Consider the following 25,897-nt stretch of genomic DNA (forward strand, 5'->3'; position numbering starts at 1 on the left):
TCATTGTTATTAATTCACATTCTTAATGTGTTTATAAGCTAACGCCTTTAAGCGAGTTCGGGTCGTGTCGGGTCTATACTTAACCCAATTAATAATTTCATTTATTTAACGGGTGGGTTTCCTTCCAACTCCCATTCCTTCGTTTGATGCGGTTCACGGGTCGTTAGACGAGTCAGGTCTTGGGTTCGGGTTTCATTCAAGTCCTCATATCTATATTACTTTTTATTAAGATTATAGAATTATTATTAAAGTTTTATTATTATTATTATTATTATTATAACTATTATTTTAAGCTTATTATATTTACTTTTATTATTATTATTTTTAATATAAAAAAAAGCATTTCCAACCCCCATTTCCTCCATAACCCAACCCGTAACCAAACCCTTCCCCCTCACCTTCACTTCCCTCTTCCCTCCTGCTTTTCTTCTGCCGGACCACCGCCGCCGCCACCGCACCTTCCTCCCTTCACCAGCACTGGCCACCCCTTGCCTTCTCTAGCCACATCACCCAGTCCCTTCGCACGATATGATTCGCATAAGGATTTTCGCTTGGGATGCCAAATCTAAAAATTTCGCACGGGAGTTCGCACGTTGCCTCGCACGGGGTTTCTCTTGGGATGCGAATCCTCGGTTTCGCATCGGATTTTCGCATTGGGTTCCGTTTTCGCGCGAAATAGGTTCGTGTTTGGTTCAAGCAGCCGCGTCTAGGGTTTTGTGCGGCTCTCTATTCGCCAGAAACTCAGATCAAGGCCTTATTTTGGCTGTTTGGGTCCACCTCGGGTTTCGTGTCCGTTTTCCGTTCACCGGAAACCCGTTCACGCCGGAACTCGTATCCCGCTTCATGCCGTATTAAGTTTGGTGTTCGGATCTGGTTACTGCTCATGTTGTAGGCCTTATGTATATGTGGGTCCATATCTATATCTCTGTATGTATGTATACATACCCGTATGTATGTATATAGATATACACATTTTTGTACAGCTTTCAATGTCATATTATACTTATTATTATTTGTATTATCTTGCCAATTCCCTTGTTATTGTTACTTGTATTAGGTTTAAATATCGTCTATATTGGTTTCGTTTATGTCGGTTCGGCTTGGTTCGTTGGTTATAGGATTTAAAATGAAAAGGAATGAGAAATAAAGATGAACCTTTAATTGGGAAATGATAAGGATGGGAATTCTAGAGTTTAGGGGTTTAAATAGACAAAACTCTAAGGCTTTTAAGCTCATAATTGTGTTAAAGTCTATTAACCTTGCTAACCTTATCCGATCCATACTCTACATATTATTTAATTAATTTAATTAACGATACGTCAATTAAAATAAACCCGAAAGATTTTATTTATTTATTGCGAAGAGGACGTTTAAGAGGTACCGCCGCCCCCACTCCCTCCACCATAACTAATGAAACAATACTAATAATTGAAGGATGCATATAAGTCTTGAATTCAATTATTGTTGCTACCGCATTAAATGCTATATATACAATTCCATAAACTTATTAAATATCTGCAATCAATCATTGTTTCAAAAGATTAAAAGTTGGGAAAACTTTTAAAATAACCCATTCTATTTAGAAAATCTCCCAAATAGTCTAAAAAACTTGAGTATTCTAACTAATATTGGAAAAAGATCTTTATTATGAGGAACAGACCAAACTTTTAAAAATATCGAGGAAGCAGACCAAATATGGAATAATATTGATGGACAATGCCAAATTTTTTAAAATATTGAGGAAGCATGCCATATTTCTTTCTTAACTTTTCTTTTCAAAAAACAGTCTTCCCAAACGGTATTTTTATGTTTCCTACTTGGTTCGTACAAATTTTCAAATTCTTGGAAAATGTTCATTTTTAATTTCGTATTGGAAGACTCATTTAAGAGAAATTTGTTCTAGAGAGACAAGATTTTTCTTTTCTTCAAAATCATCATTTTCTTCTGCTTCCGTTCTTCATGTTATATATATATATATATTCCCAAATAATCCGTCCAAATCTTTCGTAAAGTCGTCTAGGCCATCCAAATCTTCCGTAAAGTCCAAATAAACATGTGTATTAAATCAATATATTAAGGAAAGAAACTTATTAATCAAAATAATGACGGAGTGGACGGATTACTGTTAAATCTTGTCGTTGTGAAAAAAATTTAAATAAATATTACCGGAGTGGACGGAATTTGAATAAATCCAACTTATAAGAAGAAAATAAAAATCTCGTCTCCTTAGAATAAATTTCTCTCACATGTGTCTCCCAAGATAAAATTAATAATGAACATTTTTCAAGAATTTGAGAATTTGTACGGACCAGGTAGGAAACATAAAAATACCGTATGAGGAGACCGTTCTTTGAGAAGAAAAGTTAAGAAAAAAATAATGCCTGCTTTCTCAATATTTTCAAAAATTTGGCTTTGTCCATCATCATTATTTCATATTTGGTCTGCTCCCTTAATATTTTTAAAAGTTTATTCTACTGCCTCATAATAAAGATCTTCTTTCAACGTGTCTCCTCGGTCCAATCAGCGAATACTCAATTTGAATCAGTCAACTTGGACAGTCCAGTCAACATAACTATATTTCCTGATAAATTGAAGTTATCAATAATACTCATCATACTGTCAATGGAGAAACTAGCCATACTCTTGTTTTGCTTTCACACATTACTCATTTGTACCATAGCATCAGACGTCATATCCATTAATCAAACCATTAGAGATGGAGAAACCATTGTTTCAGCCCAAAAATCTTTCGAGCTCGGGTTCTTTAGCCCGAGCAATACCTCCCAAAACCGATATTTAGGCATATGGTATCAGTTTGTGAAAGAGACCGTTGTTTGGGTTGCCAATAGAGAAACTCCGATTAGTAATAACAAATCTGGTGAGCTAACTCTTAATCCTGGAGGATTATTGGTGCTCCGTGACTCCACAACCAACCAAATCATTTGGTCGTCTAATGCATCAAGAGAGACTGGAAATGCGGTTGCTCGGTTGTTGGATAATTCAAATTTTATTGTTGCCGATAGCGAAGATGGACCGGAAAATTACATTTGGCAAGTTTTGATCATCCGGGAAACAATCTGATGCCCGATATGAAGTTTGGGAGAAACTTGAAGAGGGGTATAGTGACAAATTATACATCATGGAAGAGTGATGATGATCCATCCCCGGGTTCGTTTATAATTTATATGAATTTTAGTGGTCTCCCACAAATATATCAAAAGAATGGAGATGTGATTCAATATAGACTAGGTTCTTGGAATGGCTATGCATATAGTGGCAACACGAACTACCGGCAGAATCCAGTTTACAGACGCTCCTTTTTATATGGATGAAATAGAGATCTCAGCTGTATACACGTTGCTTAATCAATCGGTTTTTGGTAGGTTGATGTTGCAACCAAACGGATTCATGCGACAATGGAATTGGATCAACCGAACGCAAGGATGGTTTATGTATGCGTCAGTCACAACGGATAGTTGTGAAAGATATGCTCTGTGCGGGGTTCATGGGATTTGTGACATTGGACAGTCCCCTAACTGTGGGTGTCTAAGAGGGTTTACACCTAAAAATCCTGACCAATGGAATATGGCAGATTGGACGAGCGGTTGCCAAAGGGAAACACCGTTGGATTGTGGTGTTGGGGAAGGGTTTCGAAAGTACTCATTTGTTAAAATTCCAGACACTGGACAATCATGGTTTGATCGAAATATGAGTTTGGAGCAATGCAAGGTGAAATGTGCAAGCGAGTGTAACTGTACCGCTCATGCAACTTTGGACATCAAACAAGGTACTGGTTGTTTGGTATGGTACAATGAACTGATAGATATGAGAACACTTCCGAATCGTGGGCAAGATATATACATCCGAATGAGCGCTACTGAGTTAGGTAAACGTTTCTTTTTTTAGTCTAATTAAGATGCGATTTGTAATGTAGATGATTCAAGCCCGATTTTGTGATATTTGCAGAAAAAGACCAAAGGAGTTCAAAAAACAAAAAGAAGCCCTGGGCCATTATCATCCCTGTTGGTCTTGGATTAGTCATTCTGTTGGGAGTATGTGTGATGATCATCCTGAACAAGAAAAAGAAGAAGGTTACGCCACAAGGTAATTTCCTTCCATTAGTATTATATTCATTTTGTTCATATGTGTTACAATAAATAGTTTTATCAGGAACAAGCATTAGAACCACAATAGTTTTAACTTCTATTAGATATATGAATCTGAATCTGATACAACTCATATACAAATACATTACAATATGTTGGATTTTTTGGAACCATTGTGGTTGTTGGAAAATGGAAACAATGCATTGGTTCACGTTATAAGAGACTTACCTATTAGCTATATATGAACATCATATAATGATACAAATCAGTTAAAATACAATATTGAAAATATGATATGTAAAAATATCTCGGTTAATGGTAACTACCATTCTGGCTTAAAACTTTAATATTCCCCTTTAAGCTAGAGTGCTAGACTGAGCATACTACTAATTCTTTTTTTAAACCAAAAAAAAAATCCAACTTGATCGGAACCATACTTTTCATAGGGACAAGTGATCCAATTGTCCAAAATGACGGCTTAGACCTCCCATTATTCAACCTCTCCACACTGATCGTAGCAACAGACAATTTTTCTTCCAATAATAAGCTTGGAGAGGGTGGTTTTGGACCGGTTTACAAGGTATGGTTTAATCTACAAACGTAAATTTAGCATTTGTTTTGATTACAAATAACGTAAAAGAACGTTTTCTTAAAGGGTTGCCTTGAGGATGGACAAGAAATCGCATTGAAACGACTTTCTGTGATCTCTGCACAAGGAGTTGAAGAGTTTAGAAATGAAGTTATCTTCATTTCAAAGCTTCAACATCGAAATCTTGTCAAAATTCTAGGGTATTGCGTCGAAGGGACAGAAAAGTGTTAATTTATGAGTTCATGCCTAACAGCAGCCTTGATTTACTTCTGTTTGGTAAGTTAAAAATGACAATTTATACAGCTTAAATTCATCCAATCAAGATTCAAGAAAACAAGCTAATAACTTAATCCTTTTCATAGGAAACCCCAAAACAAAAATACTCGACTGGTCACAACGATTTCATATCATCAATGGGATTGCTCGAGGTCTACTTTATCTTCATCAAGATTCTCACCTACGAATCATCCATCGAGATCTCAAAGCTGCCAACATCTTGCTTGATCACGAGATGGAACCTAAGATATCAGATTTTGGCCTTGCAAGAAGCTTTGGAGGAAATGAGACTGAAACAAACACCAAAAGGGTGGTCGGAACATAGTGAGATTTCGTTATAAACACAATTCTATGCATGCATGTGAATATTTCTGATTAGATTTTATTCGTTGTTAATTTAATCACTTAACATGTAATATTATACAGTGGATACATGTCTCCAGAGTATGCAGGAGATGGGATCTTTTCAACAAAATCAGATGTATTCAGCTTTGGTGTGTTAGTGTTGGAGATAGTTACTGGAAAGAAAAACAGGCAATCATTTTATCAAGATCATAATCACAACGTTGCCGGACATGTAAGAAAAATAAATATTTTACGTTCATTGATACTCATTATATTTCTAATCTTTATCAGCTTATCTATCTCATCTAATTGACCTTTAGGCATGGAGACTTTACAAAGAAGGAAAGACGTTGGAATTTGCAGATGAATCTTTGATCAAGTTAAACGACATAGAAGTATTGAGGTCGATCCATTTGGCTTTGTTATGTGTTCAACATAGTCCAGAAGATAGACCGGACATGTCTATGGTGGTTATGATGTTGGGCAGTGACAGGCGGTTGCCTGAACCAAGACAACCTGGTTATTATACAGAGGACGCTAAATTTGGGCCTGAGAATTCATCTAGCATGCCAACACAAATCTCCAACAGTTGTCTCATGACTGTTACACAATGAAACGTGTATTAGCAAGAACTATATATCACTCGATCTCAAAATATGAATCCTCATAATTAATGCCGGACTAAGTTGGTTACAATATAGTTGTTGGATGACACAATACACCAATTATCAGCAACGGGATTTCGCACTTTGCTTTACAAAAAATAAATAAAACAACAAATTAATTTGTCTAGAAATTGTATAATTACAAAGGAAATTATCTATCTAGGTTGCATGTATGTAGCACTTAAGTTATTTGATGAACTCCATGCAGGATGATTACTAGATGAAGATTCTGCTTCTTGTGGTCTTCGCCGTTCGGTATAAAAACCGGGTTCTTTAGGTTCAGGCAAGAAAACTTCACTGCCTAGCATAAGAACTACCATGGTCATGTCTGGCCTGTCTTCAGGATATCTGCACACATAGTAAACCAATATGAACTGATCGGTTCACTTCTGACTCGGCGTAGGAACCCCTCATAGTGTCATCCATCAAATCCAGATGTTGCTGGTTCTTATACAGCCTCCAAGCCTGACCAAAAGATTTTATGTAAGCACATACGTACACCAAAATAGATGAATGTCAATGAATCTCCATATAATCCTATTTAATAAATAATTATTAAATAAAATATTTTATGGTAATAAATAGATATAATAAAATAATCAATAGATATCTGTATTATTAATTCTTAAAACAATAAAAAACATAATAGTGTAATGTAAGGTAATGTAATATTATTTATCATCTAACTATTTTGAAGAAATAGTACAAATTAGATATCCAACACCCTCAATTAAGATTATTATCAAAATATCTTAGAAAGTAATTCAGGTAAACTTTTGAAGTTTTTTTCAAATATATTATTTACGGAACATTAAGATAGATGTAAAATTTGATGTCCATTGTAATTTTCATTCCATTTCATGATCAAAACGCCTATTCGCCCTATAATGAAAAACAAAAGTTTTCTTGTTAACGATTAAAACTTACATGTCCAACAAGATTGAGATCATGATCCGCATGATGAAATCCTCTATTTTTCTTTCCACTCACAATCTCTAGCAACAACACACCAAAGCTAAAGACATCAGATTTGACGGAGTATATTCCATCAATGGTATACTCAGGTGCCATGTAACCGCTACATGAAATTAATGAACAAATCAGTTAGCATTTATTAAGGAATAGTCAAAGTTAAGTTCCATGTTAAATTAATCTTATTAGAAATGGAATGCTTACTAGGTTCCCATCACTCTTCCTGTATTTGCTTGGGTGTCACTACCCTCCATAATTCTTGCCAACCCAAAATCTGAGATTCTTGGATTCATATCTTTATCCAGTAATATGTTGCTAGCTTTTAGATCTCTATGAATAATTCTTAGCCTCGAGTCTTGATGAAGATAGAGAAGCCCTCTTGCAATCCCGTTTATAATTCTGTAACGGTTTGACCAATCCAATGACTTTCTCTTTCCTTCATCTGCTCAATATATCATGCAAATTAGTAATTTGATCTTTTACCAGTACATTGACAAAAATGGGTATAATAAATAATAATCATAAGAAAAAGGTACCAAAAATGAAAAAATCCAAGCTTTTGTTTGGCATGTATTCGTAGATCAGCATTCGCTCCCCTTCCTCGATGCAGCATCCTAAAAGCTTCACAAGGTTTCGATGTTGAAGTTTAGCAATATATTGAACCTCATTTCGGAATTCATCTAGTCCTTGTTTTGATTTTCTTGAGTGCCTCTTTACAGCAATTTCTTTTCCGTCCTCCAAAATTCCCTAAAAATGAGTAATTTTGGCATAGTGTATATAAGTTGATCAATGTCTAGTTGCATTTAAACCAGAAACAACTCAAAAAAGATTAAACTTATATCTATGAGTTTCACTTGATCATATTTAGATACAAGATGCTTGTCCAATCTTAAAAAGGCTTTAGTGGAATAGATAAGCTTGGTAGCACCCAACTCGCTGAGCCTATCTTAAAACCACCCATTTCAAATGAACCTGTTATTTTTGTTATGTTTAACCACAGATGGATCAAATTACAAATTTCAGTTAAAAGGGTGGGTCAAACAAGTCAAAGTGGTTGAAAGTCACCCAAACATAAAAATACAAAAATAGTCTTTCTTCTGAGTTATGAGATTTAGATTTGCTATTGATATAATATTGTTCTTAATACATAAATGACACATTCATTTTGTATGAAAAAATTTAAAACGTGGAAAAATTAGGATAGCACCCGACCATTTCAACCCGTGGCCCGTCTTAGAATGACATAACCCGCTTTAACCTAAACCTGTTTTGTTTTCTTTTTCATCTCGGCAGGTCAAATTGCAAATTCTAGCTAAAAGAAGAATGGGTGAAAGTCACCCAAACATCAAAATAATGACGCATACGTGTTTTATTCGAATATTTAGATTATCTATTGTAATGACATGGTTTTATGATCATAAGCACAATACATTTGGTATGACAAAATTAAAACATGGAAATTGTAAGGTAGCGCCTAGCTAATGTGACCGGTTTCAACCACAACCTATTTTAACCAATTGCTCAACCCGTGCAACCCATTAACCAAATAATTTTTGCGTTGGATCATGTATTTATAGATATACTATGAAATAATGTTATTAACTTATCATTAATATTACCTTGTAGACGGGCCCAAAACCACCTTCTCCAAGCTTACACTCATCTGAAAAGTTATTTGTTGCATTTGCTATTATGTTAAATTCAAACAATGGCAATTCCCAGTCTTCCCTCGTGTTCTCATTGGTAAAGTTGTTTTCCGGAACAGCCATAGCTACCGCTGTAAATATAAAAATTGTAACTTTATAACTTATTCGCATGTCCTTAGTAAAGATTATGGTTTTCAATATTTACCATTTTTCTTTTGTATCCTTTTTCTGTAAACAAACAGGCATACAATCAATAGAACTGTAAGTGACGCCAGTATAGGAATGACTATAATCTTAACTCTTCTCTCCTTTGCTTTAGCTTCCCTATCTGTTGCACAAAGTAAAATTGACCACTGGATTAACATATAATGAAAGTATTACATATATTAATGTTAGAGGTGGCAATTTAAATAAACCATTAATGAAAGGGTTATTAAGTAGCTAGATTCAGACAACCGCCACATAAATGATCCATCCATCATTCAAAAACATTCATTTTCACTCCAATCTATCATCCTTTTACATTTATTATTCGTAACTGAATTACTCCGTCAACGAATTTTCAATGAGCTGCAAGCTAAGCGCACCATATCGGTATACACTCGTCTTTCGGGGGAAAACCCTCACCTAAGGCCAATGCCCGTGAACACTTAACCGAAGACACAACAGTGCGGTATAATAAAACCAGTTCGGTTCAAGGATCCAACTAGTGAACGCTACCTACTTGTCTAGTCTTTTATCATTCCGGCACCAGCTCATTGGCTAATTATTTATTTTTTTAACTTGCATTATCTAATTTATATGTTATGTACTTAATAGTTTACTATGTTATAATAAATAGCTTTTTTACAACCTTTTTGTTCTAAAAATTATATGGCACGTAGAAATTATTGTGCCCGCACATTTTTACAAAATAAAATGAAGTTTCGGCCATACCTATTTCTGAAGCAGCCATTCTTACAAAGATATCTTGCCCATCTTCAGCATACACTCTCATATCAACCAAATCATCAAACCAAATCAAGCATCCACTTCCTCTACCAATATCCAAATTACCATAAGCCGTACAATTACAATTCCTTAAACATTCCCTCTCACATTCTTCAATATTCATACTCGCATTAAACCAACTTCTTCTCGTATCCGGCACCTTCACTCCTGACAGTTTCTCAAACCCGTCTCCACCCGTACAATCCAACTCAACGTTCCTCACACACCCGTTCTCCCAATCACCCCGTCTCCAATCCTCTTCGGACCTCGGCTCAAACCCATGCAAACACCCGCACCAAGGCGAATTATTAATATTACAAACACCATACGCACCACATAACCTGTAACGGTCACAATTATCCCTTTGTCCCGTCACATAAAGCTCCCATCGAGCTCTTCTTTCAATCCATGTAAACCTCTCTAACATGCCCTCCGCACTTAGAATAAAACGGGACAGAACCGAGCTATTAACAAGCTCATATTTATAATATAGTTCCGTTTCATTAAACTCAAACTCAAACGTGTAAATCTCGTTTGGTTTCAAGTTTGGCATGCCACTAAACCGCAGCCCGTTCCAAGGCCCCGAACTAAACTCCAAATTCGAACCTCTCCTTAAAAGAATTTGTGGGTGCCCATTTGAATCGAATCGGTTTGTATACTCGCCTAATGATGGATCATCAACACTCCTCCATGAAGTCAAATATTTATCCAAACCCTTTACAAAATCCTTACCAAACTTCATGCTAGGTAGGAATGTATCACCCGGATAATCGAAACTCTGCCAGATGTAATTTTCTTGAACGGTTTCGTTTGGGTTTCTGATCATGAGGTTCCCTGTGTGAAGAAGCTGAGCGACTGGATTGTTGGCGGCTATGGACGAGTTTGATGACCATATGATGGTGTTTGCATGGTTAAGGAGGATTAATGTTCCATTTTGGGTGAGTGTTAACACTCCCGAGGTGTCATTCAGAGGTCTTTCGCGGTTGGCGACCCATAAAACGGTGGTAGCTTGGATTTTGTTGTACCATATTCCTAAGTACCGGTTGGTTGAACGGTTTGAGGGGGTGAAGAATCCCATTCTGAAGGATTCGTCATCGGAAACGATGGTTTGGCCGTCGGTTATGTTTTGGTTTGGTGTAATGGTGCTGGTTGCAATACTTGAGGTTAACAAGAGCGAATAAATGGAGAGGATGAATATGAGATGGGAAAAGTGTTGCATGTTTGGTTGGTGGTGATGAATTCAGAAGTTCACACGATTGAGTTTCTTTTGTAGTTTAAAGTACGTACATACGAATTCGTGGGAATTTTTCAAAACGCGTGGGTTAGTCATAGGTGTTAAAACATGGGTGGGTTGACCAATCGGATGTTCATACCACCTAATACTATTCTAACCGTACACCCTAAACGAACACTCAATCATAACAGAATCATGCTGTCTTCATTCTCTGAATCTCAGGGTTAATATGTACGTCCACAAGATTCATTGTTTTCTTGTTCTTTATTATCATGTTTACCTAATTGATCAACACTAGTTACCATTGGTGTTCAGTTCATGTTAAAGATCAACTTCCATGCAACTTCACATGCATAATCAATTATATTTCTATATTTAAGTCATATTACAATTGTACTTATGTTTAAAATCCATGTCTGCAGTGGCGAGCCACCTTTACGGGACCCGGTCCATTTTGGTTTTATATAGAACGTATAGTATCGTGTTAACGACCGAACCCATTCTTTTTCGGCTATCGAACCCATTATCATTTTAAAATGAAGGAAGAGAACACTAAAGAAAGATAGTCGGAGTCGTTTTTTCAGTTTTCACGTCATTGGACTAACTCTTATTCAAAATAAAGAAAGACAAAGGAAGGTTTAGAAGAAGATCCTGGTCTCCTGGAGAACATTGACAACACACATATTTAAACAATAGTTTATAGCAATTTTATAGTATTTCTTTTTTTCTATAAATTGTTTCCTAGTATATTTATTTTAGAATTTTACAATGAGGCTATATCTTTTTTATTAGTTAGTCAATAACTGTGATAAGTTCCATACGATGATATATTTTGTTATTGTTAGAGTAATCGGTTCAGCAGCATTCGACTACAGGACATCATTAACTTCGTTTTCTTTATTGTTTAACTTTGTATGTTTATTGCTGCAATAACTTTGTGTTTATGTATTTTTATCACAACTTTTTGTTGATATATGAGAAAAAAATGATATAAAGGCAATTCCACATCATCAGATAACTTTCAAGCAATGTTGTAAAACTCCCGAGTAGGCGGCCGAGTACTTCCCGATTACTCCCCTTCTAGATCGAGTACTCCCCGCCTCGGCCGAGTACTACGTAGGTATTTTTTGAGTAATCCCCAACTACTCCCGAGTACTCGCAACTCCCCAGTCAACCGCCTAGGACCGCCTAACGACTTTTACAACCTTGCTTTTAAATCAATTTTTTGTATTTGTTTCTAATAAATCTATTTCTTGTATAGTTGTACGTGTTTACTTCGATTGAATACGCGTCCACTCGTCGTTGTAAGTAGCACACTCAGCTCTAGTGAGTGAATAGACGACATTTTTAAATACGTTGTTTTATTATCATAAGATATACGGCTATACGGGTATTACTATTCTTAGCGTTTATTTAGTGTGGGTACCATAATGAATCAAATAGGTAATCGAATTGGCGTCACTTTGATTATAAGTTTTGTTTGAGGCTTTTAAAGATGTACTTTTGAACATATTATCATCATCATAACAAACTTGAAACATATATATTTGTGTGTTTGCGTTGCTTAACCAATATCAAACACATTTGTATGGTTCCATTGCTGTAACGCGACAGGCTAGTTGTTTTGTAATTTGACTGTATGAGAAAAAATAACTTTCAAACATCATATTATGATATTAATAAATTAGTCAAAGTTATGAAGCTTTAATCAAATCATATTTAAATACATTACAAAAAATATCACTTTCAGTTTTATATTAGAGAAAATTACTGTTTGCGTCTATGTGGTTTTAGGACGGAGGCACAATGAGTCCCTGAAAATTTTTTTGAACAAGTTGAGTCCCCGTGGTTTCAGAAAAGAACAATTTGAGTTCCTATGGTTTCAGAAACAAACAATTTGAGTCCATGTGGTTTCAAAAACAAACAATTTGAGTCCATGTGGTTTTAGTAAAATGAAAGTTAGTTAAGTAACGGCAGGGACTCAAATGGTTCGTTTCTGAAACCACAGGGACTCAACCAGTTCAAAAAAATTTTCGGTGACTCATTGTGCCTCCGCCTTAAAATCACAGGGACGCAAACAGTAATTTTCTCTTTATATTATAAAAAAAAAAGAAAAAAAGGAAAAGAACATTTGGTCTGACGCACGAGTTAAAAAAAGTCCACAAACAAGACGACTCCAATCTTTGTGGCGAGGCTTGTCTACCCATGCTTTAAAATTGAATGATTCAAATCAACGTATACGACAAGAGCTTACCCTAAATTCAAATCCTTGACTTTTCAGATTTCAACGGTCTGAGCTATCCAAATTTGTCCCAAACCCTCTTTCGTGGCTTGCAACACATGAACCATATTATTTAAACTTTATGAAATTATCTCCCTACCTTAATTAAAAGATGCAGTTAAATTAGTAATTCTTTATAATTATGGTTATCATATTGTTAGGAATAATTGATATAATACACAATCCACCGGATCGTTCTAATTGGGTGTTGCTTGATATGGAAAACAAGGAATGAGAAGATCTTTAGCGATAAGCAGGTGCAGATTGAGGATGTCATCGGAGGCATAAAAGCTTTGTTGTTTTATGGTATAAGTATAGATCGATTACATATATGGTCGAATTGGTGTTCTTTTAACTTGAAAGTTTTTTTGGTTTGTGGTTCCCCGCGGTTAGAGGCGTTTGTTTTTTGGTTGTTGGTCGGCGTGTTTATAAAAGTTTATAGTTTGAAAAAAAGAATAACGGTAATGCCTAGCATAATCTTTGACGCCTTTTGACATAACAACTAGGCATCATCCATAAATTTTCAATCCAAAACTTTATCTTTAAAATTTACTAATTTCGTTATTGGCATCATTAAAAAATGATGTTATATATCAATAGAACATTCGGCTGTATTAATGTAAAGAACACATTTCTCATTCATGCATCTTTCTTGCATTTCTCATTCATGCATCTTTCTTACGTTTGTTTATTCATTTTTGTTCATCTGTCGAATTTTTTTTTCAACATCCAAATGTCACAATCGCAAGACCCACGTTTTGTCACCTTAATGTCACATTTGATGTTTGTGTAATAGAGACTTTTGAACCGATGAAACAAAAAAATAATGTTTTGATTATTCGTGGCTCTTTAATAAATAGTTAAATAGTAATAATAACTACTAAACCAAAACATACCTTTCATGTCTAACTGGCTTTATATATTTTTCCTGTCATTTAACTTTTAAAACCTTAAAAAGCTTCTACCACCTTGGGTTGGCTATTTGCAGTCCAATGGAAACAATATTAGATCATGTGTGGTCATAACATATGCAAGGGAATTATGACAAAAAAATGGTGTGATGGTTTAAAATCCCATAACCTCCATTTCAATAATAATAATAATAATAATAATTATTATTATTATTATTATTATTATTATTATTATCTTTTCTATTTTTTTAACAAAAACAAAAGAATTAATGTTTCTCCACTAATCATATTTGTTGTTTTGAATAACACAACCAACATGGTGCCAGGTACCCCAAATCGGTCCATAACATCCCAAGGGAGGGGGTTGGCGGTGATGAGGGCGTTATGGGGGCACCATAACCCCCATGGCGCCACACTACGCATGGTCTAACCAATGCTTTCAAAAGTGATAACATCAGGATCATGTTGAAACTTGAACCAAAATGCGACCAGCAAGTTAAAGCCAGGCTTCCAAGGTGCTAGCTTGCAATCCTAGAAGCTTAACCTTGAAATAAAAAAACTAACTTTAAGACCGTTATATGTAATACTGTAATAGGACAAGTTTCAAACCGGTTAGCTTTGATGATTTGGGTTGTTACACAATTCCTTTATTAAAAATGTTTGTTTGCACTTAAGTTTTCACAATTACGACTGCATCTTCAGAAAATCAAAAAACAAAATAACAATTTAGGTGAACGGTTGGCTTATACAACCGGTTAGTTACAATCCATGAGCCAAACCATTAAGCCTGGTTTTCAACCAGAACCGTAAAAATGCAAACCGACATTCGTTCTTAACAGAGATAGGTTGCCGTGTGATCAACATAAATAAAACCATGCAAGAAAAAATAAACGGGAGTGCACAATTACATAAAGAAAGTTATACTACATTTAAGTACTATGTCACACAGAATCCAGTTTACACAACTGGTGGATGCAAGACTTGCTCATTATAACTAGCATCAGTTCAGTTTCTACCTCAGACACACACCACATATATCATAATATCCAAATTCAAACACAACAAAAAATGCCTTCTGCTTATCCTGCATTCGGTCAACATATAAAACCAGCATCAAAACACCAACAAATTTAACTCTAAAATTTTCATAAAAGCATAAGCATAAAGCCAGAAACTTGATACTCAAGCAAATGGGTTGATCTAAAACACCTTTTGCTCATACCTTTTTAGATTTCTTTTTATAAATACTTAAGTGTCATATCATATACGAGCATAATAACTAAATTACCCATTTTTACACACGGGCAGGTTGGGCTCAGATCAAAACAAGTAACTTTTGTGCAGGTTCAGACGGGCCAGTAAGGTAGACCCTAAAACACTTTTGGTCCAAAATTTGAGATTTTAAATAAGTAAACTTGTGAGTTGTGAGACAAATATGAGAACAAAAACTTTCAAATAAGTGATCGTTTTCTTTATATTAACAAAGATGGCAAAAAGGTCTGGTAACCAAACAGATTCAGGTCAAAACAGGTCAACTTTGTACAGGTTGATCCAGAAAAAACAAAAGATCGTGTAAATTGGTAAAAATTCCACCTCTAGCTAGTAGTTACCAATACAAAACAAGTGCAATGTTATGTATAAAATTACCTTTAAATGAAAGATTCACAGAGAGAGCATCCCCTCGATGTTTCTGTCAAAAGATAAATGCCAAATGTAAGAAAAACAACCACATACAGTAATCATCACTAGCTTGAAAAGACTATATAAGAAGCCTTAAATACATATCTCATTCAAAACTAGTGCAAACACACCATTTGAATCTAGAATTAAATCAGGATTCTAAACAAACACAATATTTAAACTTCCTCAATACCACTACAAGGTTATCCTCGTTCTGGAGTGATTTAAGTTAACCCCTAAAGTTTGCAACCAAAAGCATTGGGTTACTTTTAGAAGAGAGATGATGATATCGAATGTGGATTTGAATATACGTTTTTCCTGCATTTTAGCAAAAATGATGGCTTACTTAGGGACTCTTATATGATGAGTACTGATTCCACCAAGTTAACCAAGCATCATAAAAGTGAAAATAAAAACTATACATGTAGTTCTACACAATTGTTTGATTATATGCCAAATGTGCAAGCATCCTGCAATGATAATTATAGCAAACCGGAGCCTTGCAGGGGCAAATAGGTAAATTCGATAGCAAACTCCACCAGTCACGAATTTGCAACAGTCTAATTTTACTATTTAAATATTTCCGCATTTTATTTTGCTCTTTGTTTAATGTTTCTGCATGTTTATTTATTTTATTCTCTTTGTATTTTTCATGAACGTATTTCTTTTTTAGCATTTAGGTAGTGGAGATCATGGGTTAGTGTTTAGTAGGTCAGTTGTTGTTTTCTTTCCTTTATGTATGTTCCAAATTAATGAATGAAATACTGTTTATGATGAAAAACTATTGTATTGATTTATCTCTTGAGAGCAAAAGTTAGACTGGTATGTGTCTATGCTAGTTCAACCTTGGCAAGTTGGATGGTGTTCTTACTTCTTAGAGCCGAGTCTCTAAACATGGTGGTGTATCTGTATCCTTAGCTGGAAATTCGTTGCCCTACTGTTCGTTTTGTGTGGTGTTTCTGTATCACAGTCGGACCTTAGATCTATCCTTTTCTACTGTTTAATTTGAAAGTTTCATATCTGCTACCGATTGATTTCCTATCAGATAATAAGCTGTCTCTGTATCTCAATTGGAGACCCTAGAATCTAGATGTTAAAAGAAAGGTCCATGATTGCAAGCAGCAAAAAAAAAAAACGAGCCACATATTATCATAAATAAGCTGTAATAATAGTATGTACCAGATAGGTTAATTAATCTTGAAAACTCACCAAAAATAAAAAATTACAACTCTTGCAAGAAACTGGATACTTCAAGGATTCAAAAAACAATACGATTGTTAATACTATGAATCAAAAGTCACTCATAGATGATTGCTAAAATCTATTCAGGCATTCATATACTGCATGATGGCAGTAAAACATTCACTACAAGTATTTTTAGCACATGAAAGCATCTAGCAGGTTTATAAAGGCCGTTCATATGCTTCATAATGGCAGTCAAACATTCACTAAAAGTGTTACTGATTATACGAAAGCATCCAGCAGGTTATAAAGACTCAACACCACCTAAGTAAATGCAGCCTACCTTCAAAGACTCCATTAATAAACTTAGAACCACATTCCCACACATACTTGATTTAGCAGCACATATTTAACACACAAACACAATAAATCGACAACTAACAAGCTTCTAAACATAATCAAACAATCAAATTGGTAAATTAGTATCAAAATTAGGTTAAAAGCACTAACATTTAGTCTCAACAGCCGCATCACGATGCTCAGATTCATCTTCTTCATCATCAGGTTTAGCAACCTTAACAACAGGCTGAGCAGAACCCGAACCAGCAGCCTCCTTCTCATCTGGATACCTGACAACGACAACCGGGCACACACAGTGCCTCACACAGTAATCACTAACACTCCCAAGCCGTCCATCACTCCCTCTTTTAGTCGCACCAAACCCTCGGCTCCCCATAATAACCGCACTTAACCCTAACCTCTCAACTTCCAAGCAAAGCCTCTCCTTCATATCATGATCTTTCACAATATGGATCTTATACGGTATGTGCGCGTCCACCAGAGGCTGCGCCAGGTCAGCGGATTTAGTAGTCGTGAAAGTATCGAAATCGTCTTCGAGTTTTAATTTGGAAGCTTCGTCGTCGGTGTCAACGATTGATAAGTCAACGGAGCCCCAGTCAGCGCCGTAGAGGACGGAAGTAGGACGGACGTGGATGAGGATGACGGCGTCGCCGGGGCGGATGTACTGGTGGACGGCCCATTTGACGGCGAAGGCGCTCTCGTCGCTGAGGTCGACGGCGATGCCGATGCGGCGTTGGGCGCCGGCGGTGGGGGTTTCGGTGGCGGAAGGGTTGCCGGTGGGGCGGAAGCGAGGGGAGGAGGATTTGACTTTGATGGCGGCGAGGGAGGGTAGGTCGGAGTCCGGTGAGGGTTTCTGGGGTTGCATTGTGGAAATTAGGGTTTTGTTTTTGCGTGTGGAATATTGTTGACGGAGGTTGAATTAGGAATGTGCTAGTGGCTTCTCAGGGTTTTAATCTAAGAGATAAAAATAAGATGGTCCCAAGTAACTCGCAAGTTATTCGGGTCGGGTTATGCATAAAAGAGAAACTGCCTAGTCTTAGAGCATTCACAATCAATTCCCCATCCATATCCCTATAATTACACTACAAAATACTACATTTTTTTCCTGTTTAATTAAATAATAATTTTTATACCTTTATTATTACAGTTTTCTCTCTCCTCTACTCACAACCTACTTAACAAATATTAAAAAATAAACAGGGGCAAACAATGTTCCCTAAATGTTTCCCCAAATTTACAAAAATCACTACATTTCTCTCTCCACCCTATAATTTACACTCACAACCATTCAAAACTCTACCCTATAATTTACCAATCCCCCTTACATAATTATGGGGGATGGGTTGGGAATGCTCTTACACTTTACCACATATGGTTTCATTTTTTTTAAAGACAAAAGATCAAAACTAGTCCTTTATGTTTGCACGTTTTTTCATTGGATGTCCTTTGGTGAAAGAAATAGCAGAAAACATCCTTTATACTTAAAAACTCTATCACGTTACGTTCTTACGCACTAACTCAGTTAATTTTTTTCGTTAAATCTGGTCATGTGCATCGCACATGAGGGTAGTTTCGTAAATTTATATATATTAAATAATTATTAAAAATAAAACATAAAGATATTTATTTACTTAGTTAACTCTTTCTCTCTATCTTCCTTCCTCAATCCATCTTTCTACCACCACCTACTGCAGACCACTACCACCACCACCGTCCAACCAACGAACTCCTCGTTTTTTCGGTAACAAAGCGCTGCCGTCCCCTCTCTTGAAACACTCTCTCTCTGTCTCTCCTCTTTGTACACACTATGGATTCCGCCCAAAAAACCGCTGCCGCCATCACCTGATTTGAACGCCGATTACCACCTGAAAACACAAATTTGGGGCTTCCGTTTGAAAACACAAACAAGATACGCAGAAAAAATTTGGGCCTTCCGTCAACCTCCGTCGCACCACTCCTACCATCTACCTAATTACCGCAACATCACCTCCACTACCGCCTAACCTAACCACCACTACCCAACATAAACACCACTGTCGTTGCCTTTAAACCCCAACCTGACCACCATCATCGTCTTTCAAATCTGTATCTCCTCCACCACCACCCCCTTGCCATCTCTCTCCACCACCACGATCTCTAAAAACCACCACCCACCACCAACAAATGAGCACCAACCATCACCACCATCTCCAGTAATAGATCCGTGATTTACTTACCCAGATTTGGAGAACAACCATCAAATAAAAAGAGAGAGAAGGCTAAATCTGTTTGGGACCCCACCGCCTTCGCCTGAACCCTAGCTCATCAACGCCTTCGGCTAAAGCTGTTTGGGACCCCACATTCGCAGGCGTTGCGCGGGGGTGGTTGTGGCAGACGGCGGTGAGGTGACGGTAGTTGTGGCAGGCGGCGGTGAGGGGATGGTGGTTGTGCCAGGTGGCGGTGGGGAGCCTTGAGGAGAGAGAGAGAGAGAGAATTGATTTATGTGAGAAAGAAAGAGAGTTGGGTGTGAATGGGTTTTTATATTTTTTTAATAAATAATGTAAAATGACTAGTTTACCCTCATGTGCGATGCACATGACCAGATTTAACAAAAAAATTTAACTGAGTTAGTTCGAAATGACGTAACGTGATAGAGTTTTTAAGCATAAAGGATGTTTTCTGCTATTTCTTTCGCCAAAGGACATCCAATGAAAAAACGTGCAAACATAAAGGACTAGTTTTGATGTTTTGTCTTTTTTAAATGTATTATTGGAAAAAAATCTTAAGAGGATATTTAGAAGGTGCTTATAGAAATGCTCAAAAGCTTCATAATAGTTTTTAGATTTTTAAAAGTTCATTAGGATGTTTGAAAAGTACAGGATGATCTTACATCTAATCTTTTCCATAAGATCTTATGTATGCAATTGCTTTAGATTATTTAACTAGGATCAACACAGCAATATATACAATTATTTTATGAGGTAACTAGGATCAACACATTATAAATCATTTGTTTAACTTTTGTAGATTGTCGTATTACAAGAAATCTTGAACAGGTGGAGTGTAACAGCCCAACCTGGAATAGATTGACGTGTCACCTTTACAGATATCAAAACATAACTCATAAAGTCCTAAGTCAAATTAAATTTCATCAAATAACCGAAAATGAATAGTCTTCTAAAATCTTGTTACTCTCTCTCATCACTAATTCCCCCGGGTCCCGAATTACCTGTCAACAAATAAGAAAAACACAACAAAGAAAATACGGCTGAGCCAAAAATTTCCCCAGTAACGGAAAGAACAACAGTACATGTAAAGACGAACGTACGGAAAAGCAAAGCATAACCAAGAAGATATTGAACCAGAAGTGACACTAAAATCAATTTAGTCGCATGCACTGTACAGATATCGAAAACCAATGCCGACACAAAACCGATACCTAAATCAATAGGGACTTTGTGGACCATGACAAGTAAAACGAATTTTTTTTCTTTCTTTTTTTTTTAAATAGTTTTATTTTCAATCACGTTTAAAAAAACTATACGGTTTTGATAACAAGATAATTTTCATTATAATATAGAAATCCCAAAAATATTCATATTTTAAAATGAGTATAAACCAAACTAATAGAGTTGCCAAAATAGGACATCGTCGAATCTACTACACATGTAATTTACAATAACAGAAACAGATGCAAAAACAGTTTCCGACAATGGTATATCAACAAAATGAGTCGTGTACACAGAAGCACCCAGAGCCAGAAACAGAGGGGTACACAGCTAGCTAGTCCATGCACCTATGAGATGGTACGTGTGACGTGCACGCATTGTTCCATCCCCCAAAAGTCAGGAGTCCGGAGTCGGAGCTAAGATCGATCTATACGCCTCTAGGGGCCAAAGTGCTATACAAGCACAAGCTAGAGACGCCGTGAACTTTGATTACGCACTGTCATGACAAGTGCCATGTCGTTGACGCCCCAACGACAAGTCAGAAATACTCGGGTAACAGAGTACTAAAGCTAAAGTCACATAACTAAATTCAAACAGGAACATGCAACAATGAATACAAAATATATGTAACCTATTGCATGTTATAAACTTAATATAAACATATCATACGAATAAACTGAACTCAATCTGAAACTGAAAGATAACAAAAATCCGCACTACGAAGTGACAAACATAGAATATAAAATAGAACCAATATTACGAGTGAAGAAAAACAAAAATCCGTACTACAAGGTAACGGAATATAATAAATACTAAGAGTAAACGAAAACAGAAACCGTACCTTAGCCATGAAGCGCAAAACAAATAAATTCATGTCACATTAAGTCGTACTAGCACCTACATATATTCATCTCAAATACATAAGATTAACTTAGCTTACGTTAAGTTGTCTCTTTCCTTGGTTTATTAATGTTCTGGCGATAGTTGCCTTTACGTTTTAACATATATTTTTCCATCATTGTTTAGAGTTCTAAATTTCCTTGTACACAATTAATTTAATAGTTAAGTTATAAAACCTTTCACCATATCGATTACTTGTTAGCTAATTAGACAATTAGACAAGTTGTTTTAAAATAAGTATGACAATGATATTATGGATTTAACTATATTAATCCGTGTATAAGGAAAAACAGATGAATTGATGAACAAGAATAACACTATTAAGGCTTCAAAATACCTACTGTGCCAGTTTATATTTTGCTTCTTAGATATATATATATTTGAACTAGGTGGACGGTGGACCATCAAGTAAACGTTTTCAAGACTAATATGCATAAAAACCAAAGCAACAAACAGAGTTGTATGAAAACTGAGTGTGTGTCTAAAACCGTTCAAAAATAACTGATAGTTGTGAAAGATTTTTGTTGCCGGCATCAAACGTTGATACTCAACAAGCAACAAACACTAAGTTTGTATTAAACTCTTACAAGAGAATCAAAGATTTTACCTCTAACAATCTACACATACAATTTACAACGAATCCGAACCGGTAGCGGCGGTGGCGGTAGCAACAATTGTTACAAGTATAGCGACGGTGCCGGTTCTAGGTGGGTAAACGGAAACATAGCGACGTCGGTGAGTAGGGGCGGCAGCAGAGCGGCTGTCACGGTTTTCCCGTGAGTTACAGGGTAGTCGTATGTGGTTTAAGTTTGAACAGATTCGAGAGGCGGCGGCTCCGGTAGCAGCCATCGAAGGGAAAGAAATTGTTGATCATGAGTTGTCGGAATGATTCAAGCGGCCGGGGACTAGCGCTGCTTCATGCTTGAGTCAGATTAATGGTGACGGCAAGGATGCGGCTAGCGGCGAAGAAGAAAGACAAAGGTTTAGGGTTTTGATGAAAAGATTATATATTTAAACAAGTCGTAGACCCCAAGTGTCGCTTTAGTCGTTGATAATTAGATTAGGATTTTGATATTTGTTTACACCGTTTTTCGCAGGAAGAAAACTGCTACGTACTCCATGCTTCAAATCAAGTTTCATAAAATGGCATGAATAACCCCTCTACTTCACTTCTAAAATAATTTTCATGTTTTACACTTTAAACCCTCATGTTTGGTGTTTGCATTAGTTAGCTCTAAACTTTAAAATAAAATAACCCAAATTATTATTACTATTGGCTAATAAACTAGTATTCATATCTAAAATATTCGATTATTAACGTTCTATCGGTTCTACGAGATATTCTCTTCTAATAGTTTTCGACATTTATTACATTGAAATTTTCGAATACTACATGGAGGCACAAAATGGCGAGGCGATAGCAAGAGAAAGTACATGGGATGTGGATAAAGAGATGATACAAAGGCTATGGAGGATAACAAAGAGTACGAGGGAAACGCCTAGAACACACAATGCAAGATTTGCAGACAACGCAGGTTAGGATGGACACCCCCTTCCACATCCAACCCCCCCCCCCCCCCCCCCCCCAAAGTTAATATTAAGAACATCATAATTCACCAAATAGTTGTCCATGTTTTGTCACACACACTCCATCGGGAATCTGTTGTTAAAAGCATGCGATACAATTTTACAACAATTATGGGTAATCTATTGGTTGAGAGTGCCTTTGGTAATCAATCAAAAAAGAGAATACTCACTACAAAAATTCGATTACAAGAAGTTAAGGGAGGTGCTTAGTCTTTAGCGAACCAAGTTATATGAATAAAACATGAGTAATGTTTTGGTTAAAAATCGGGCTAAGGATCAATAAACCAAATTCGTATGTGAGGATTGGTGCTCAAATAGTCAAATGAATTATTGCAATCAAAGTAACAATGATAGACGATGAACAAGAAGATTTATACGAGGAAAAGCCCTTGGTAACTAGTATCCCGCCGGCATAAAAAACCTCGGGTAGTGAAAACTATCACTACCAATTATATTAAAATCAAAAGAATTACAAGAGATGGAATCAAGACTGATCGTGATTACAGAGTGTTTTTACTAAAAGTTCTAAGTGTGCTGTATGTTTTTTTTTATCAGCCATGGTTCAGTATATAAATACAAAAAATTATAACGTATACTAACTAATTCCTATAAATCCGGCCACGTTTGTTTACTTTTTCTTCATGACCGTTCACGAACATGGATGAGCTGGATGGACCTGGTAAAATATGCTTTCCATAAAGTAGGAATTCCAGTAACCACGTGTTTTATTTGCAAAATAGATTAGAATATAAATTGAAGTCGACTGTTAAGGATCCTTTAATCACTCAGGATCCTTAGTCCTGGTAACAGCTGCCAATGATAATTGATCTTCAAGGATCAAATATCCTGGTCCCAACAACTAATTAGTTGTTAAAGGATTTAAACTTCAAAAGTACTAAAAACAAACTTCATTATTGTATATTACCACAAACTAATATGTCCCGTAACCTCTAATCCACGATCAATCACATACCAAGAAAAACGTAAACGACACAAACTTCATTAATAGATATCACAATTTTTGGATTGTGCTTACGCAATGAAAAGAAGTTGATAAAGTCAAGCTTCCAAGTGAAGAGCTAATGAAGAGTGCTGCCGATAAGGCCAGCACTCCATATTAATGTAATACAGTTGCATGCTTTTAAATAACTAATATTTAATATTGTGTGTTGTACTCATTTGCAAATGTTAAAGAAAGCTAGAGTTTTTTAAAGAAGGCATTTTAGTACTCCATATTTGAAATGGAGATTACACTACAGTTAAAACCAAATGAAAAACATTCAATATTGTAACTAAATGTTATGAATATATAACTAAGTTAGTTCAGCTGCTCGATTAGTTTTACTTTGGTTTCCAGCTGCTCAATTATAATAGAATTTATGAAGTTAATGGTTGATATACCGTTTATTTTACTATCACCTTGCTAGTGTTTCGATTGGTTATAATGAAATGCGCCTTCAAAGTAGATATTCATGTCGATTAAATTTTGAATAATAAACACTACTATATTTGCATTAAATGTCTCACTCCCAAAACATGTATTTCCAAATAAATGTGTACATGAATATGTGTTTGTCTATAAATTAACTTCATCATTACAACTTCAAATAGATTTCGGACATGATGCCCGATCCAGAAACTTACTTAACAATCAAAACCGTAAAATCCAATACTCTTATCCATAACAAAAATGAATCTTTATCACTTATTCTGACTAACCTAATCTTCCAAGCCATAACTAACGAAGGGGATTACATGCCCTATCAAGCAAACCAACCATCATTACTCTCTTCTTGTATTGATTCTCGCCAGAAACCGAGTTGGCTCGTTTGATCTTTCGACTAGGTAGAAAGTAGAACAAAGCTGACGTACAAAGTATGGAGAAAATCCTTCCATAAGCAATCAACACAACAAGGCTTAATATCAAAAACAAACACAAACGAACGTTCCAGTTGTTGCCGCAGGATTTGGTTGTGTAAGAATTGAGTTTCCGGACCGGTATCAAACTGAATGAACTCTGATGTCTGAAATCAACTGAATTTGTTGAAGATGATGTTTTCCAGTCGGACGAGGATGAAGTATGATATGAAGAACTGCAAGTGGTCTGTGAAGAAGACGATAATAAATTCGATGATCTGCTGGTGTTCTCGATTGATAAATTCGTCTCATTATTGATTGAACCAATCAAAGATTTGGCAGAATTCGTGTGAATCTTCTAAACCTGTCATAAATAAAAGATAAATGCTACAGCTAAGCCACCCTTAATTGGAGGTCAAACTTCAAAAATTATTGGTCAGAACATCATCAAACGGTTATTCAAGAAATACTTAGACGGCCGTTTTGACAAAAAAAAAAAAAAAAAAGAGTCAACTTTAAATGCTGAACAATATTTGGACGGCCAACACCAGTTGAAGTTGAACAATATTCATACCATTCCAACTATTGTAGGTCAAACTTTGAAAATTATTGATTGGGCACCATTAAACGTCATTCACAAAACACCGAGACTATTGTAATAAACAAATAAATCAAACTTTGAAAATTATAGGTGGGTATTAAACAATAGGCTTTTGAACATGTCTTAACAACGTTCTAACCATTGGAAGTCAAACTTTAAATAATTTTGTTCAAAGTGAGCATCCGAAGTCCGAACCCTATTCAAATTGTTGTTTGAAACTGTGTGGAAATTAGGATGTTTAAAGAACTAATTAAGATTTCCCCATGTATAAAAGATATTAAATCAAC

The 25,897-nt window shown here is 35.9% G+C and overlaps 2 protein-coding genes and 2 pseudogenes across 3 annotated transcripts; 2 read left to right on the forward strand and 2 right to left on the reverse strand.

Annotated features, from left to right (window-relative positions):
- The first annotated feature begins 3,071 nt into the window (after positions 1-3,071).
- Positions 3,072-5,933, forward strand: LOC143619946 (G-type lectin S-receptor-like serine/threonine-protein kinase At4g27290). Its single transcript, XM_077091760.1, has 7 exons — positions 3,072-3,886; positions 3,967-4,104; positions 4,553-4,686; positions 4,762-4,971; positions 5,058-5,295; positions 5,398-5,548; positions 5,637-5,933. The coding sequence occupies exons 1-4, from the start codon at positions 3,259-3,261 to the stop codon at positions 4,924-4,926; spliced, it is 1,065 nt and encodes a 354-aa protein (XP_076947875.1). The 5' UTR covers positions 3,072-3,258; the 3' UTR covers positions 4,927-4,971; positions 5,058-5,295; positions 5,398-5,548; positions 5,637-5,933.
- On the forward strand, positions 5,207-5,930 carry LOC143620101 (G-type lectin S-receptor-like serine/threonine-protein kinase SD1-1 pseudogene; annotated as a pseudogene).
- A 203-nt stretch (positions 5,934-6,136) lies between the features above and the next one.
- On the reverse strand, positions 6,137-10,808 carry LOC143619947 (G-type lectin S-receptor-like serine/threonine-protein kinase At4g27290; annotated as a pseudogene). Its single transcript, XR_013151259.1, has 7 exons — positions 9,536-10,808; positions 8,805-8,927; positions 8,573-8,730; positions 7,490-7,700; positions 7,158-7,395; positions 6,909-7,059; positions 6,137-6,446 (listed from the first exon to the last, which is right to left on the reverse strand). The product of XR_013151259.1 is annotated as a G-type lectin S-receptor-like serine/threonine-protein kinase At4g27290 (transcript).
- A 6,574-nt stretch (positions 10,809-17,382) lies between these two features.
- On the reverse strand, positions 17,383-18,119 carry LOC143620102 (universal stress protein PHOS34-like). The gene has a single exon (XM_077091870.1). It carries the CDS (start codon positions 18,100-18,102, stop codon positions 17,383-17,385), a length of 720 nt encoding a protein of 239 aa, XP_076947985.1. The 5' UTR covers positions 18,103-18,119.
- Positions 18,120-25,897: the final 7,778 nt, after the last annotated feature.

Source organism: Bidens hawaiensis, unplaced genomic scaffold, assembly GCF_021521415.1.
Source record: "Bidens hawaiensis isolate Kalapana, Puna unplaced genomic scaffold, B.hawaiensis_p1.1 tig00002525_1, whole genome shotgun sequence".
NCBI lineage: Eukaryota > Viridiplantae > Streptophyta > Magnoliopsida > Asterales > Asteraceae > Bidens > Bidens hawaiensis.